General features: G+C 43.8%; 1 protein-coding gene across 1 annotated transcript; it reads left to right on the forward strand.

The window, feature by feature from the left end:
* Positions 1-15200: 15200 nt before the first annotated feature.
* On the forward strand, positions 15201-17267 carry LOC111069333 (vanin-like protein 1). Its single transcript, XM_022359355.2, is given in 5 exon segments — positions 15201-15292; positions 15369-15461; positions 15463-16012; positions 16147-16861; positions 16942-17267. Coding segments are annotated over 5 exon segments (1650 nt in total). The 5' UTR covers positions 15201-15217; the 3' UTR covers positions 17159-17267.
* The last annotated feature ends 730 nt before the right edge of the window (positions 17268-17997 follow it).

The raw sequence follows: 17997 nt of genomic DNA on the forward strand, positions 1-17997 counted from the left end.
CTTCCCCTGCTGCTCAGTGCCAATCGCAGTGGCTGTGCTGTCCTTCTTACCCGGTCCTGGGGCAGAAAAAAACAACAAAAAGTTTCAAGCTCTGAATGGTGTCCAAATGTTTGTCCAATGCGCGGGTAAAAACTTGGCCCAATGGGTTCGGCAGATTGAGGAGGCGGCAGGAGGAAAGGAAAGGCAATGAAACGAAACCGAGGAGTGCTGCCGCATGTCACGCGACAAACTGAAAACTGAGGATAATTGTTAATGGAATTCCCATTGGCAGATTGTTTATGGCTTAGCCATAATATCTCACTCTTTCTCGCTCTCCATCTCCATCTCTCTCTCTCTCTGTCTTTCTACCCGTCTCTTTCCACCATATCTTTCCATAACTTTCGATTCGATTTCGAGGCCTGGGCAAACATTTTGCTCTTTCTTTTTTATAAAAATCAAAAACTTTGTTCTCTCCCCCCCGCACCCCTGATGCTGATTTTCTTGGTCTCTTTTCTTGTATGGTTGGTGGGTTGGTGGGTTGGTGGCATGTGGGGGCATGGGCATGGGCATGGTGGGGTGCTGGCTGCTCCTGTGGCACCTGCCACTTGAAAATTCCACACGGCTTCTGTTACATTTTGATTTATTTGCTGAAATTTATTGTTCAAGTGAATGGAGGAGGCGCGAGGCGCAAAGTTGCCAGCATCAGCCGGAATATGGGCGCAGGGTGGGGTGGGCGGCAGACATACAATAACAGAGTGCTGACGTGTAGGTGAAGGCCGCCGCTACAGCTTGAATCCGCACCCGCATCCCACCCATTCATCAGTTCAAAAAGAACATCAAAAATTCGCATTTAAAATAAGTAAAAATTGAAAATTGATAAATTTACGGCTACAAAATATTTATCGAATGGCGCATGGATGATGGATGTCGATTATCGGTTACGAAATTTCAATTATCCTTTTTTTTTTGGGTTGCAGTTGCAGTTCTCCCAAGTAATTTCCAACATTTAAATTTAATCTAAAAATATTTATATGCGAATTTCTTTATAGATTCCTTTTCAGTTAATTTCTGGTATTCACTCAGAATCAGTTCCATCCATTGACAAGCCACAGTAAACACACACACACACACACACACAGACATTTCCATTTCCATTTTGAACTCCTTCTATTTGCAACTCCCCGCCACCTTGGCTGTGTGGATGTGGATGTGGCTGCCATGCCCCACAGGTCTGAGGCAGAACTGATTGAATTGAATATCAGTTTTCAGGTGGCCCAACCAACCCGAAGCCCCGACACCACCCCCCCCCTTGCCGCCAGGAATGACTGAAAGACTCCCCCAAACAGGGAGGACTGACGACGACTGACTTCTGCTCCCTTTCTCGTTTTCTGGCTTTGGTGTGCCATTTGAATTTGAATGGAAATGATTTCACTTGATTTTCATATTTTTATTACGCTTCCCCTTAGGTCTTACCTTTCACACACACACAGGCACACACACAGGCACACACACAGGCACACACACAGGCACACACATACACATACACTTGCCTTCTCTTTTCCTCTCGTTTTCACCCTGAAGCTATTTTGTTGGGGAGGGCTGGCTGGCTGGCTGGCTGGCACCTTTTTGACTTTATTAAAATGTTGTGTTGTAAATATGTACACAGAAAGGGAGGGGGGAGAGAGCAAAAACCAAAATATGGCATATACATAGAGATACATATGTATGTGCACATGGATGTATTTATCGTACACAAACTGGCACTCGAACTCGTAATTGGCATAAGCAAACTAAAGATAAATAAATTCCCAATGACCACTCGAGTTTTGTCTCAGCTGAAGCGAAAAAATGTTGCATAAACGAATAGTTTATGGTTCATTATTGACTAAAATTAAATATCCATATTAACATAATAATAATTATTATTTTCTATTATTAATTATATTAATTTTAAATGAAATATCACGAGTATGCCACGTGTGGTGTTATGGCTGAAATGACTCTACTAAATTTGGCCAGACACAGTGAAGCACTCTCTTCCACTCGCACTCTCCCTCCCACTCTCTCGCTCCTTCTATCACTCACTTATGTTATATTCCCACTGGCTGGTTGTGGCTTTTATTGCCTTGTTATCTGTTGCTTCTATTGCTTGATCTATTTTATTTATTTCTGCTGCTTTTTTCGGCTGCTGCTTCCTTCTTTCCACTCTCCACGGCTGCTGCTTCTGGTTCTGTTTCTTCTGCTTTTATTCCCCCCATTTATATTTCTCCTGTTGCTGTCGTTTATGTTTTCCCCGCTGGACTTCATTTAGTTTTTTTTTTTGCATAAAAAACGCGTTTAGCAAGCACACGCGGTCAGCCATCAGTCCATCAGTCCATCAGGTACAGGTACAGGTACAGGCCCGCCCCCCTTTAAGTATGCCAACAAAAAAATAAAGTTAAAATCTTAAAAGCGGGCATATTGTACGAGTATGCCACAATAAATACACGCCGCATGCAAGGCGCCAGGCAAGCCTTTTGGATACCCTTACAGTTTCTCTACAGGGTTTCTTCGGTGCAAGTAATCTCTGCCAGATAGAAGCTCAACAACTGCGACATATCCGACTGCAGCTGCTGATGGACTTAACCATAATTAATGAGCACCCTTAATGGCAGCGCAGGTGGCAAACAAATGCACCAAGCGGATGGTACCCTTTGCGGCCAGGGTATCCGAAATGAAAGCACAAGGAAAGTATGAAAAAAACGGCACGGCCTACAAAAAAGAAAAGAAAACAACAACAAAAAAAACAAGCAAAGGAAATGAAGAAAAACTTGATTTATTTTTATGTGCTCGGCGATGCGGCAGCATGGAGTCCAAACAAGGGCTGGAGCACAGCGGCTGTGCTTCCATTCATACAAATGCTACGTGCGTAATGACCAGGCACACACACACACACACACACCATGCCCCTGCCCCTGCCCCCACTCACGCACGCACTTGAAGTTAAAGAAGTTCCACGTTGCGTATACGTAATCATATTCTTTCTTATTTATATATTTTTCGTTACCCAGCCCAAGCCCAAACCCAAACCCCAAGCCTGTTAAATTATACATCTGCATGTGTATATATGTACATTATACCTGCCCCGGAGGGGGCAGTGGGGAGTGGAAAGTAGAATGGGATCGGAGGGCGCTTCCTGCGTGGACAAGTGGCCAAAAAAGAAACACACACACCGAGGGAAAGCTGCAAATCAATGGGCAGCATACAACAAAAGGATTTGCGAGAGGGACACATGCTGGGCACTGGGCACTGGGCACTGGGCAACGGGAAATGGTTTTCCTTTGGGAAAATCAATCGGAACAGATCACCAATCAAACGGAGCATGGGATGCCATGGATGCTTTTTGATCTCCACTCAATCAGTGGACTATTTAATTAGCTTGGCAAATACATTTTAATGCTGGTAAATATGTTACAGAAAGTAACAGACATCTGGGAGGGAAGGACATCCTCCAGGGCAGGGCCATAAAATACAGCCATGGTGTAGAATAAATAAGAAATTAATTTATAGAATAACTAAATTATAATTAAGACTTAAGCAGATTAGTCCCCGAAAGATTTCGTATCAAAGATCTCTTTGAATGGTTCAATATTTAACCCCCCCCCCACCCAAATCTCTCTTGCAACAGCAGAGAGGAACCATCAGCGGCTCGGACTACGGTAATGGACTACTACTGGCAGCTCCCCGCCCGTGGCCTGTGGCACTGTGGCAGTAATAAAAATGCAAAAAGTAGAAAATGAAATAGAAACGTACAATGTCCCCTCCCCTCCCCACTCCACTCCCCCTCCACGGTGCAATCGTGTGTAAATTCTGGCAATAGAAATGCCATTATAATGGCGCAGCCTCTGAATTCCGTTCCGTTTCGGAACTCCCTGCTGTCCGCTGCCTGCTGCCTGCTGCCTGCTGCAATGTTAACGGAAAATGGAAAATTGTTGGCATCATCAACACGTAGCGTTGACGTGTTGAAAATGCTGAAAATTATCGCTAACTCGCATTTCGGATGGCACATTCAGGGGGATGTCAGGGCAAAAGCTGTGGCGTGGCAATGTGGCGTTGTGTCCATGGAATGCTGGTTACTTTGTCAATAAAATTGAATTTTCAATTGAATTTCCACACACACACACACACACACACACACACACACACACAGAGACAGAGACAGAGACAGACAATGTTGACGGGTTGCAACCAATATATATTCGTATGATTACCCTTAATAACATTTGTCTGACTCTCTCTCTGCTCTGCTCTGCTATGTACATTGTACACACTCTCGCATACATAATTATTGTCTCGGCTTTAACGCGGCTGTGTGGTCTGTTTGAATGGCGCAGCGGCGCCTGTTGGCTTTTCCTCGCATTTCCTATGGCCTGTCATTAATCCATAATTGGCTTAATTATCGTTAGGCAGAAACGCACAGAATGCAAACAAACAAACAAACCCAAAAAAAACACCGCAAAAACAACACCCAAAATGCAGTTCGTTTCGCTTCGTTTCGGTCTGCATTTAAATTGAATTTCAATGCAGAACAAAGAAGAAAGTTTAAGCTGGGAAATGTATTGTTTGGCCTGAGCAGAGCGCGGATCGCACAGCGGATTGTTGGCCAAACTCTGGCAGCCTGGCGATCCATTCGATTTGAGCCTGCAGCCGGTCTTATCTGTCAGTGCAGCAAACAGTGCAGACTCACATGCGAGTAGGCCCAAAGATGCCAAGCAACAAATTTAATTTCAATTTATGTTCGATGCTTCATGGGCTCACGCACTGTTCTTCGTCCCCGCTGCCTAGCCGCCTGTCGGTGTTTAAGTCCAGCAACAATATGCACAGTCTTTGGTGAGCGCTTTCTGCTCTTTGCTCATGCCCCCTCCAGCTGGGGATGCGACTGAGAGCTGAATGCAATGCAAATAAATTTGAGTCTGCATTTAGTTGAATTACTGGAGTCGAGCAACACGTGAAGCAGCAGCATCCCCCCCACATCCGCAAGCCGATTGAGCCATCGATGCGAGCTGTCGCCTCTTATTACCATAAATATTGCACTATATTTATGTCCTTCGATCACACACACACACACACACACAGCCTATACCGATACACAACAATGTGCAGCGCTGTCCTTGCCACTTGATGTGGCAATGTGGATGCCACTCTGGCCGCCCTTCAGCCCGCCCTTCAGCCTTCAGCCAGGGCACACACATTATATTCGTATTAGTTTTTGAAAAGCGCATTATGTGGCTGCCTCTTGCCTGCTGCCTGCTGCCTGCTGCCATGTCCTGCTAGTCCCGGGTAAATGGCACTTGGCATTTGTTATGCCCATTTTTGCCCGTGTCCTGTGGCCGGCCGAAAAAACGAAATATGCAAATATCGTGTGGTTCCTGTGGCAAGGGACAAGCAAATACAAATACCAAAAATAGGCACATTTCCACAGTGAGAGAGAGCGAGAGAGTGCGAGAGAGCGATAGCCTGTCGTCCAAGGACTCATCGGGCTTCGATTGAGTGGTGAGTGGGCAAGGGAGGTGTGGTGGCTGGAGGGCTGGAGGGGTCCAAAAAGGATACCCCAAATCACAACGAATTCAATTCCAACTCGTCTGAATTGTGCCGAAAGTTCTCATCTCTCGGGACTGCCGGAGACCCTGTCCGCTGGCTCTTTTTGTGGCCTCTGGTCACACTCCATTGCACTGACCCCGAACCCCAACCCAACCCGCGCCGTGCCACGCTGCCTCTTATCTCTGCCTCTTTGGGCCACTAAGCGCCCAATAAATAAATGGACACTGGGCTGAGGGAGCAGTGGAGCAGGGCAGCAGGGGAGCAGGGGAACTGGACTCCTTTGGTGTGTTGGCTTTTGGGTCAAATCAAGCGTAAACTCTACGATAAACCGATAAACAAAACAATTAATTGCATTGTCACATGGCAGAGCAGGGCAAACCGGAAGAGGTACAAGGGGGGTACAGGGGAGCTGCAGGGACAATATAGGACTATATCCCTATGTCCCTTTTTAATGACTATTTTACACACACGACTTGCCCAGCGGCCTCACAATATTTATTATGATAGTGACTCGGACTGGAAGGGGGCTCTGGGCTCTGTGCTCTGTTCTCTGGGTTTTTGGTTGATGTTGGGACTGGGTCTGGGACTGGGTCTGGGTCCTTCGCTCGTGCCCTTCGGTCACTGACTTGTCCTTGGAGACAGACAATGCAAAATAGAGCTGAAGTCGTGGAGCGGCTCATCCACTGCTCACTGCTCATCCTCTGCTCACGGCTCTGCTCTGCTCTGGAAAAGTATGCAATAAATAAGGCCAGCAGCGAGGAAAGTGCATGAAATACTTGAGTCCCCCCGCTCCCCGACACGGAATCACTCCACAGAGGCCGAAACAATGGAGCGGCTTGGGGTGGGGCTTGGGTTGGGCATGAATATTTTCATATTTATTTTTCACCAAAAATATGCACCAAAACCTCATGGCCAGCCAGCTCCAGAGAATTCCACCTGCCTCCGCGATTTGGACGTGCAACGGAAAATACGAGAAATACCTTTAAAACATTTTCGTAGTCCTGCATAGCCTCGAAGCTAATTATTTGAAGCAAATTCCGTGGTATGCAGCCAATCCATGCTGTTAGCGAAATGTTGCAGGCAAACTACACAAAAGCGGCCCAAAATCTAGACCATTGCGCAGCCATGGCAGAGTGCGGGCTGCCAGCAAGCAAATAAGTGAGCAAATTCGAATCTCGAATCTCGATTTGATATGCATAACCGGTAACGGAAATCCAGGCTCCCCCTTCAGTGCTCTACCATTTGCAACTATCAAATACTACGGGTACGAGTTGGAGTACGAATAATCGGCAATAATAAACTGAGAGCAGAGCAGAGACCCGAGATGCGATACTCGTGACCCCCCATGCCGCTCGTTCGGCATGGCAGGGATACTTCCGACCAAAAAGAATGCAAAAAGAACTGCAATTTGTGTGTCTGCCGCCAAGGTTCTGCACGGGCGACTGGCGACTGTCAACATATATGGCGTACACGTATTGGCCATAACAAGCCGCCAATTACGATAGAAATCTGCAAGGAAATGTGCAAAATTGAGCAAAAAATGTGCGCACTATAAGGCGAAAACAAATTTACATGCAAATCCATTTTAGCCCCATGGCGCAAGGACCGGAGGAGCCAAGAGCCAGCAGCCAGCAGCCACGAGCCAAGAGCCAAAATGGCGACACGCCCACCACGTGGCTGTGTAGGATCACATCCAACGGATGGCTGGGGTGTGTCTGTGTGTCAGCCAAAAAATTATCTCAATTTAGCATAATATTTACTGAACTGCATTGAACCTGGCCAGACGACAAGCGAGAAGCGAGAAGCGATGGCAGCAAGCGGTACAGGGGGGTTTGAGATTTAAGAATTGTGCGAGCTGTTTCTTTGGCTAAGAAAGAGAGAGACAGACAGAGAGAGAGAGAGAGGACAGTGCCGTGTGCCAAGGACTGCTGGTAACACTACGAGCAGAAGGGAGGCTCGTCATCGGGGATAACAAAATATAAATTTTATACATATATGGAAATTTAGAGAAGAACAAAAAAATATGGGGAAATTCCTCTGGCAGCCAGGTTCGTTTCACCTTTTTGAAAAGGCATATTAAATAACATAACTACAATCATATTTAATTTTTAAATTTTTTAAATACAGACATAGTAAAATTAATTTAGAATTCACTTTGGATTACAAATATAAATGTATTAAAAATGCTTTTTTAAAACAGGTAGAATTTAACCTCTAAATACAAAACACTTCGAAATAACTATAATATATTAAATTTTTTGTTTAATATGTTTCGTATTTAAATTGAATATTATTATGACTTTGATAACATCCAAAGGAAAAATTATTTTAAATATTCCATATTAAATGAAATCAAATATTGTTGTATTTATTTTAACTATGTTTATATTATTTTTGTATTCCCCGAATTCCCAATTGGCCAGCTGCCGCCGCCTTGAAACAGGTAAAATTTTTTGTGCATTTACCCAACTAATTTTAGGTCTGGTTAACGAATTTTAGTGAAACTTTAACCAATTCACACCATGAGGACTTAATGTAATTTGCGATACCAAAATAATACGCCAATTAGTTAACAAATGAATATATATATAAATATGAAACATATTAACATTTTATATGAAACATATTAAATTTAAATATGAAACATATTAAATTTAAATATGAAACATATTAAATTTGAATATGAAACATATTAAATTTAAATATGAAACATATTAAATTTAAATATGAAAGTGTTTAAATTTGAATATGAAACATATTAAATTTAAATATTCAAAATATTAAATTTAAATATGAAACATATTAAATTTAAATGTTAAATATATTAAATTTAACTATGAAAAATTTAAATTTAAAAAAAAAATACCAGATTTAAAAAATTCTGCAAAAAAAAGTTCTGCCATAGAAAAAAAAAAATTATCATCAAACCATTTCTAAGCCCCAAATCTTTAATAAAAAGTTGGTTTTGTTCCTTGAGGAAAAATCGTGTTGAGTAGTGTAATTAGAGCAGAAGGGAGGCTCGTGATCGGGGATAACAAAATATAAATATTATACATATATTGAAATTTAGAGAAGAACAAAAAGAATATTGGGGAAATGCCTCTGGCAGCCAGTGTTTCGTTTCCACACTGATAGAAAAAAGGCATTGTAAAAATAACTACAATCATATTTAAATTTTAAATTCCATTTTTAAATACAAACATAGTCAAATTTAATAGAATTCACTTTGATTCAAATATAAATGTATTAAAAATGCTTTTTTAATACGGTCATATTTAATCTAAATACAAAACACTTCAAAATAACTATAATATATTAAATTTTTAGTTTAATATGTTTCATATTTAAATTGAATATTATTATGACTTGATTTCAAAATTTTTCTTTTAACATCCAAAGGAAAAACTTTTTATTTTAAATATTCCATATTAAATGAAATCAAATATTTGTTGTATTTATTTTAACTATGTTTATATTATTTTTGTATGTCCCTCGAATTCCCAACTGGTTCCAGCTGCTGCCGCCTTGAATCGCAAAATCTTAGCGCAGGGGATAATCACAACTAATGCAGTCCTACTCATGTTGCGATTATTTCTAGTTGAAAACTTTAATTTGCGCAAAATAATAACCAATTAGTTAGAAAATGAATATATATATAAATATGAAACATATTACATTTAAATATGAAACATATTAAATTTAAATATAAAACATATTAGACTTAAATATTAAACATATAAAATTTAAATATGAAACATATTAAATTTAAATATGAAACATATTAAATTTGAATATGAAACATATTAGATTTAAATATTAAACATATTAAATTTAAATATGAAACATATTAAATTTGAATATGAAACATATTAGATTTAAATATTAAACATATTAGATTTAAATATTAAACATATTAAATTAAATATGAAACATATTAAATTTGAATATGAAACATATTAGATTTAAATATTAAACATATTAGATTTAAATATGAAACATATTAAATTTAAATATGAAACATATTAAATTTGAATATGAAACATATTAAATTTAAATATGAAACATATTAAATTTAAAATGAATATATTAAATTTAAATATGAAACATATTAAATTTAAATATTTCTATATTAATATCAAAATTTAAGTGAAAAATATTCAATTTTAATACAACCACTCTTGGATGAAAATCAATGGCATAAATATTAAAATCTAAGTGAAAATATTAAAATTTCAGGGCTTTTTTCTATCGGTGCATGAAATGAGTTCTAATTGAGAATATCTCTAAGCCCTATCTAGGCCCTACTTTCCTGTAATCCATAGAATCTATGCGGAGTGTAGAGCTCAATGAGAACTTCCTGGTGCCGTGTCGCTTGCCGCGTGTCACGCGTGCAGCTCTGATGGGAAATGTCGCGATGCTCTGGCATCGTTTCATGAGCTAAGAAATTGAATTGAATTTCGAGTCGTGCTGCTCGTCCTTGTGCGCTGCTGCTGCTGCTGCTGCTTGACTTATGGCTTTTGTATCCTGTTCGGGGCTTACAGATGCTCGCTGCTATCTACCTGTTCGTTTGTGGGTGTCTGGCATGGTCTGGCATGGTCTGGGCATCCATTTCATGCATGGCAGTCTGGCTGTCTGGCAGTATGGCTGTATGGCATTCCATTCAATTCAATTCAATTCCATTGCATGAAAATGCCTCCCCCAGCCATAGGAAATCAGTCAAACTAATGGCGCTTGATTCTGTCTATTGAAAAGTCGCATTCGCTGCCTCTGGTAGCAGCAGAAAGTCTCCTTCTTTTTGGCCAAATGCATTCCGCTGACATTGAGAAAGGTGCAGCCAGCAGCAGGGCCCAGAAGAAGTCATAGAAAAGGGATTGATTGGCATTGCGAATATGGATGATGTTGTTGCGGATGCTGGATGAGTTTTTAGGCGTAACTAACTTTATTTCATGCTAATCAAAAGTTAAATTGCAAATCGAACGGAAAGGAAATGCACCGACATTGGATCTATCTCGCCTGCCCTGCCCTGGCCTGCCCTGCCCTGGCCTGCCCGGAACCAGATCGATTTTAGTCTTTCAATTATCAACAAAAACTAGAAATGAAAACTATGCAAGTCCCCAAATAACTTTGGCCATGGCCCATCGAAGGGAGCGGAAGGGTGGGTTTTTTTTTTTTTCAATTTACTAACGGAAATCCCAGGCAGTAAAGCGCATTCAATCAACGACTGCTGCTAACTCTGTTGCCCCAATGGCGGGTATATGTGGCTGTGGATGGGGCATTAAATTTATATGTCAATAAATCTCGAAGAGCAAAAGGCAAACGCCAAGTCCTGCAGAAAACTTATTAGCCAACGCGTTTAAGGCTATTAAACCGCACCCAGGCAGGTGGGGCCGCCGACGGCGCTGTGCCAGTTACACGAACTATAAATCAGAGGCCTGACATGGCCAGCAATCGGGCTGTGAACTCGTCCCCCCCCACCCCACCCGATGCGCTGCCAGCTACGAATAATTGATGAAAGCTGCTGCAAAGGCTTAAAATATGCTTCAGAACTTCAGTACTCGATGAAAATGCTGCAATGCCAGCTGACAAATATCCAGTTAAATATTTGCAACAGGAAAAGCAGGAAACACATTTCAATGCTCTTCCGTTGTGTGTGTTTAAGTAAGTTGCATCGGGGACTTACAAAATTTGCTGCAAGTAAAAAATATCTTGTTTCATTTTTGGTTTCTTTCTTTTTTTCTTATTCGCCCTCCCTCTTCGCTCGGCTGTCCATCAAAGCTGCTGTGCGCCACAAAATGCGGCTAATCGCAGACATGTAAACACAGTTATTCTGCAAAAGTACAAAGCCGCAAAGCGGAGGGACACTCAGAGGGAGGGAGGCAGAGACACTGACAGAGACTCATGTGTAGATAATTTCATTGTATGCTTGTGGCATGTGGCATGGTAGGGGGGGGGCTACATAATTCGTCATTCGTACCGTGATACACTTCTTCTTCGTTGTTGGATGTTTGCTTTCGGGGTGTGATACCTTCCGGCTGGAGTATTCCCATTTCGAAGCTCAATTGTAAGTATTTAATCCATCAATCATTCAATACTGCATATCAATTATTATTGTCTGTTAGCTATTTTCTGTGCTGTGGAAGTGTATCTAAAGTTTTGCCATTTTTTGTGGTTTTTATTGTTGGTGGTGGCCCTAAGCGTTTGTTATTAATCAGTCAGCCGGCAAGTCAGACCCACTTCACACCCTTTGCACGCACACCACACACACATCCCCTCCCCACCCCTAACCCCACCCGCACTCTGTTCTGTTCTGTTCGGGGCTGGCATAAATCTCAGACAACGCGTCGTATGAGTGATGTCAAATGCAGCCAGACACTGAGAGCTGAAAGCTGAGAACTGCCGCCCGTTGTGGCCATCATTAATAATACTTTTTAGTTTGCATACAAACACAGAGAGAGACATGTAAGAGCATCCTTCTTGGGCATGTACCCAGCAGCGTGGTGGCTAACAAATTGCCAGTGCTCGGGGCAGCAACAAAATTGCAATTAATCAAGCAGACAAAAATCTGGCGAGGCGGCCCCAGAGGCACCCGCCCATCCTCCGTTACTCGTTACTCATTCCGGCGAATGTTGCATTGCCAACGAATATGATGTCACTAATCAACAGAGAAAGAGAGCGAGAGTGGGAGAGCGTGAGTGGGAGAATGGGAGTGGAAGAGGCGCTGATTGGGGGTAGGTCAATGTTCATCGATTGGTCCAAACTTAACTTAAAGCCTACCCCTGGATTATGCACAAACAAAAAAAGAAATAAAACCGAAACGGATGACCAAGGGTAGAAATGTAAGAACCAAGAAATTAAATTATTTGTGAGCAAAAGACGAAACGAAACGAACCGAACCGAACTGAGTCCCAGGCCCAAGCAGAGCAGCATGTGGGGATCTAGAGAAAAATGAGCATGGCAACAAGGCCATGCAACAAACACACCCACACACACACACATAGGTCTCAGACTGGGCAACAAGTGAAAATCCATTTGTTAGAGGAAATCGTGCAAAAAGCTTAAATACGAAGCTTAAACATAAGTAGCAACGAATGGAGCACACACAACCCCACACCCCACACCCCACACCACACACCCCGAACCTACATCAAGCCCAACCCCACTCAAACCCAACAAGCAACCCCACACACTGCGATACATACATACATATGTGTACCCTACTCGCACATGTACGACTACACATATATGGGCCAGCTTCCAGGCCAAAAAACTAAATGAACCACCAGCGAGCCTCCTCGCCTCGCCTTCTCCTTCGCCGCTGTAACCTTCATCCTTGCCAGCATTTACCTGAGACCTTGCCACGGGGTAGCAACCAATTGTGGTGCGATTCGTAACAGGAACAATCTTAGCCTCTCAGCCTGTGAGGCATGTATTTATGCCACAATTTTGGAAGCATTCGGCAGCTAATTTCCAGAGCATAAAACTCTTCTCCATGGAGTACGAATACGAGCAAATCCTATGGGCAAAACATTCTTCCCGGTGCACGGAGAGTGTGTCCCCACTTTCGTTGTGTGTGCATTGAAATTTTGGCACCGCTGCCACCTTTTGCCTCTCCAGCTTCCACATCTTTGTGTGGCTTTTGGTGTTGTTGTTGGGACCTCCTCGTCTTAGCTTTTAACGTGTTTTACCGTTCGCTTCTTTTTGCGCATAAAATGAGCAGGCAACAGGACCGTGAAGCACAGTATATATGTACATATGTGTGTGTGTGTGTGTGTATGCTTCGACCGCACGGCTCGTCTCCCTTGGGTAAATTTTCGTATTTAAAATATATGACCAAGAAATTTTCCAAACATTATTTTTTAATTTTATTTTGCTCATTTTTTTGGGTTCTAAGTTTTCTTTTTACCGCAAATCAATTTACCTGGCTCCAGAAATGAGAGCGTAAGGAACGAGCATGGCAGCAGATAAACGGAAACGCAAAGGGTTGTCGGGTCGGTGGACGGGGGAGGATGTGTGTCTGTCTTCGAGTCTGAGTCTTTGGGCGTCTGTGGGATGCCTTTTGGGAGTCGCTGCCACTTGAATTTATGTTGCATTCAGCATTTAGGTTCTTAAGCAGCCAAAGGATTTTCCGGGGGCTTTGCCTCGCTTGCATTGGAGCGTATGGAAATGCATTAAGTGCTGCATGCGCGAGGATGTGCGGATGGAATTATGTGCTCGTTTATGTACCTTTTGCTCCAACGGAAGAACGTAAGAAAAACAAGCCCCAAAGAAGCTGGATAATAGCCAAAAAGTTGAGTGGAGTCGACTCGACTCGACTCAAGTGTTTGGCTGCTGAGACCTTTACGAGCATTCCGGCTGTGGGTTGTGGCAGGATAATAACCCGACAGAATGATGGATGCACACCGGCAGTTCTGCCAGTTATATTCACTGCTGACGTGTGGACTTCGTATAGCTCACAGCACTCAACTGTCGATGGAATTGGAATGATTATTGACAAGCGGCTATTTTGGATGCCATTTAAATTACCCGGAAAAATATACGAAAGCACAACCTAATCGATTTACGGTTCGAATAACTTTTAAAAATCGATAAAAAAATATTAAAAATAATTATATCCCTGCCTTGTTATAGTTTTAGTTGCATAGCAAAAATTCAAGATACAAGTGAATAAGTTTAACAACCACAAAATACAAAAACAAATCATTATAACAATATTTTGGATAAAAGTCGATAGCTTGTAAAATGTGGATAAATGTTGATACATTTTGGATAATTGTGTATGTATAATAGCCAAACACTATTTGTATTACCAATCCGGGGATATATACAAACTAAAAATGGATAAATTAGTTAATTATAAAAATTGTTTTCTTATTTTCTTATACTATTTTTCACGTGTTTGGATAAGTACAGACGATCCGGTCCCAGCCCAATCAACTTCCAATTGGCCTATCCATGCAATCTTTGAATCTGATAAAAATCATTTGCCGCTAAGTCTCACTTAGGGCTGATAAAAAAAAGGCATAAAAATCACAATATCTTTGGGCAAATTAGGGAAGTAATTTTCATCAAACGAGCCAATGGATCACAACGGATTTATGTAGACTTGTATGTATGGTAAGCCCTTATAGATGTACGCGTTAAGTATAAACGTAAAGTTGTTTTTCTGAGTGCAAGTCGATGGCACATGAGACCATTGATGATTAACAATAGTAATTTTTGTTGTCTGGGGCTGGGCTGGGCATCGATAAGACTTGCGAAAAAGTACAACAAAAAGTATATTTAGTAATAGTTGACCCGAAATACAGTCAGTCCAATGGTCAATGCCCACAAAAAAAAACAAGAAACCAACTACCAAAAACCAAAAACCAATAATCATGGCCACGGCCCATAAACATGGCATTAGAATACTCGTAGAGGCAGAATTAGCCCAAAAATTCCCCAAAGAGCACACACTTATGTCTCCAGTCTCGAGTTCGTGTCTGTCCACTCTCTCTCTCTCTTCGTTCTCTCTCTTCTCAGGGGGAGAGAGTTCGGCGACACACGCTGGCGATTGATGATAAGATTAATGGTGCGCCGGATAACGATGGCTGGATGTGGGGTATAAAAGCAGAGCGGACTGCCCACAGACACCACAACAGACACTCATCAGTGTGGCAACATGGCAACGAACTCTGGGTGGAGGCTACTCTGGCTGTGCTTGACCCTTGGCCTGCTCCCTGGCCTGAGTCATCAGGTGCGGCAATCACATTTGCATTCCGGGGAATCAATTATTTATTTGGATTTTGTGTTTGTGTTTTGTTTTGTTGCAGGCGTCGATCGCCGAGAATGACTACTATACGGCCGGAGTGGTGGAGTTCCGGCACACAGTGCTCAGCACCTCCGCCTGGTCGGACAATCTGGCCGGGCTATCTAGAGATCGTACAGTCGGCGAATGCCAGCGAGACGGACATCATTGTGTTTCCGGAGCTGACGCTGAACAGCTTGGGTCCGCAGACATTTGTGCCGGAGCCCAAGGACCAGATCGCCCCCTGCCTGGCCGATCCCAGTGCCACGCACTACGCCGAGTTCCTGGTGGCCCTCTCCTGTGCCGCTCGCAACGCCAGCAAGTACCTGGTGATCAATGTGTCGGAGCAGAAGCTGTGCACGGACACGCCCGAGGATCCACGGCCCTGTGCCGCCAATGGCCTCAATATCCACAATACCAATGTGGTCTTCGATCGCCAGGGGGTGGTCATCTCCCGCTACCGGAAGGTGCATCTCTATGGCGAGAACAGGAACAGCACCTACCAGCCGGAGCTGGAGACCTTCGAGACGGACTTTGGCGTCACCTTCGGCCATTTTATCTGCTTCGATATCTTGTTCTATACCCCGGCCCATCAGCTCATCCTGGAGCAGGGCATCACGGACTTTGTCTACCCGTCCATGTGGTTCTCCCAGCTGCCATTCCTCACAGGTGAGTGCCTTATCTACCCAAATTGGCATTTAATTAGAGACGCCCTCTCCAGATGAAGTGCCCTAAAGATTAGCCAATAATCTGTATCTGTATCTGTATCTCTCACACTCTCCCACTCTCCCGCTCCCTGACAGGGGTGCAAACACAGCTGGCTTGGGCCTATGCAAACGATGTGAATATGCTGGCCGCCGGCGCCAGTCGTCCTCTGGTGGGCAGCAGTGGCTCTGGCATCTACCATGGACGCGAGGGAGCCCTCACCAGCGTGATGGTGCAGGGCACCGGCGAGCGTAGCCTCCATGTGGCACAGGTGCCCAAGTATCCGGCGCGACGAGCCACACGTCGGCGGCGGCAGAGGCGAGATCTGAGCGGCGCCAGAGAGGCGATCAGCAGCTCGAGCTTCACCATGAAACGGGACTACCTGGAGAACTACCAGAGCGAGCTGCTCTCGATCGTGGCAAACCAGTCCGGCAGTCTCACGCGGGACATCTGCCATGAGAAGTTCTGCTGTCACTTTGACATGGAGTGGCGCCCAGTGGAGGGCGGCGGTGGGGGAACAGCGAACTACCGGCTGGGGGCCTACGATGGCTGGCGCAACGAGGCGTCGGTGGACGCCAATTACATACGCAACTGTGGCCTCTTCGCGTGCTCGGGCCCCACCATCGAAGAGTGCGGCGGTCTGCTGCCCGCGGAGCAGCAAGGGCCGGTCTCGGCCTTCACCCGTCTGGAGATCGGGGCCACCTATCCGGAGTCGAGCGAGTTCCTCCTGATGCCGAGCACCGTGCTGGATAGCCTCCTGCCCCTCCAGCCATCGCAGTTCGAGTGGTCGCAGCAGAAGCCATCAGAGAACAGGTGAGTCGTCGTCCATCTCAGTCAGCAGCCTTCCTTCAATCTCTTAACTTTCGCACTGAATCCCTTCACTTCCGCTGCAGCTATCAGCACGAGGTTCGCTTTGCCCTGCGCGACTCGGCCGAGGCCGGCAAACTCCTGACCTTTGCCATCTACGGCAATTACTACGATGAGACGTGTACCTTTGGCGTCGGCTCCGAGGAGCAGCAAGTGGCCTGCGGCTATAAGAATGGATCGACTCGGCTCGTGCTCTTTGCCGCTGGTCTGCTCCTGCCACTGCTACTCCTCCTGCGGGGCTGATCAACCGCTAGGATATTCTTTAATTCTATAATTTTTTTGGTTTTTTTTTAAGAGGAATCGAACGGGGTGTGCTCATATATATTTACCATAAACTGCAATTTAAAATTTAAATTATCATTACAAAATTATTTACTGTAAGCGAATCATTGTCTGCGACGCAATTACCAGTTTGTTCTTTTTCTTTCTCACCCACACTCATCAATGCAGAGGAACACGCTCAAAGCTCGCTCTCATTAGCGCACAACTTTAATCCTCTCTGAGCGCGTCTTCATTCATTACACGCTCTCTCACTAGCACGGGTACAGCAATGGGATAGGCGAAAGGCAAGATGCAACGGTAAATCAAGCACAAAAGAATTCTTGAGCAGTGCACAGACCAAAATACGACTAGATTGTGACGCAATACAGGCTTTATGTCACATAAGCAGAGTACACGCTACATATGTTTATATGTACTTATGTTTTGAATATAAATAAACGGCAAAACGGTTGCTGGCGAATGGTTGCCGTGCTAGATAACTGTACCTGCATCGTGGGCAATCCTTCCAGTTGAAAGATACACGCTTGCCCTCCAAGCTCGCTAATTCCCAATTCATCCTCAGTCGCGTGTTTCTTTCGCCTAAAATGCTGCCAGAGAATCAGCAAATCGAATGCACAATAAAATCAAAGAGCAGCAACAAAGGCGAGACGGCGGCGGCGCGTTGATTAGCTGCGATAAGATTGAATTTAGAGATCTGTACAAATAGTGGGAGCGCGCCAGGCATGGCGTGACTGCCTCGCGAGAGAGACAGCCAGAGAGAACGTGAACCGGTTGGCCAGACACAGTTAGTCTGGCTCCTA

The sequence above is a fragment of the Drosophila obscura genome, unplaced genomic scaffold, assembly GCF_018151105.1.
Source record: "Drosophila obscura isolate BZ-5 IFL unplaced genomic scaffold, ASM1815110v1 contig_29, whole genome shotgun sequence".
NCBI lineage: Eukaryota > Metazoa > Arthropoda > Insecta > Diptera > Drosophilidae > Drosophila > Drosophila obscura.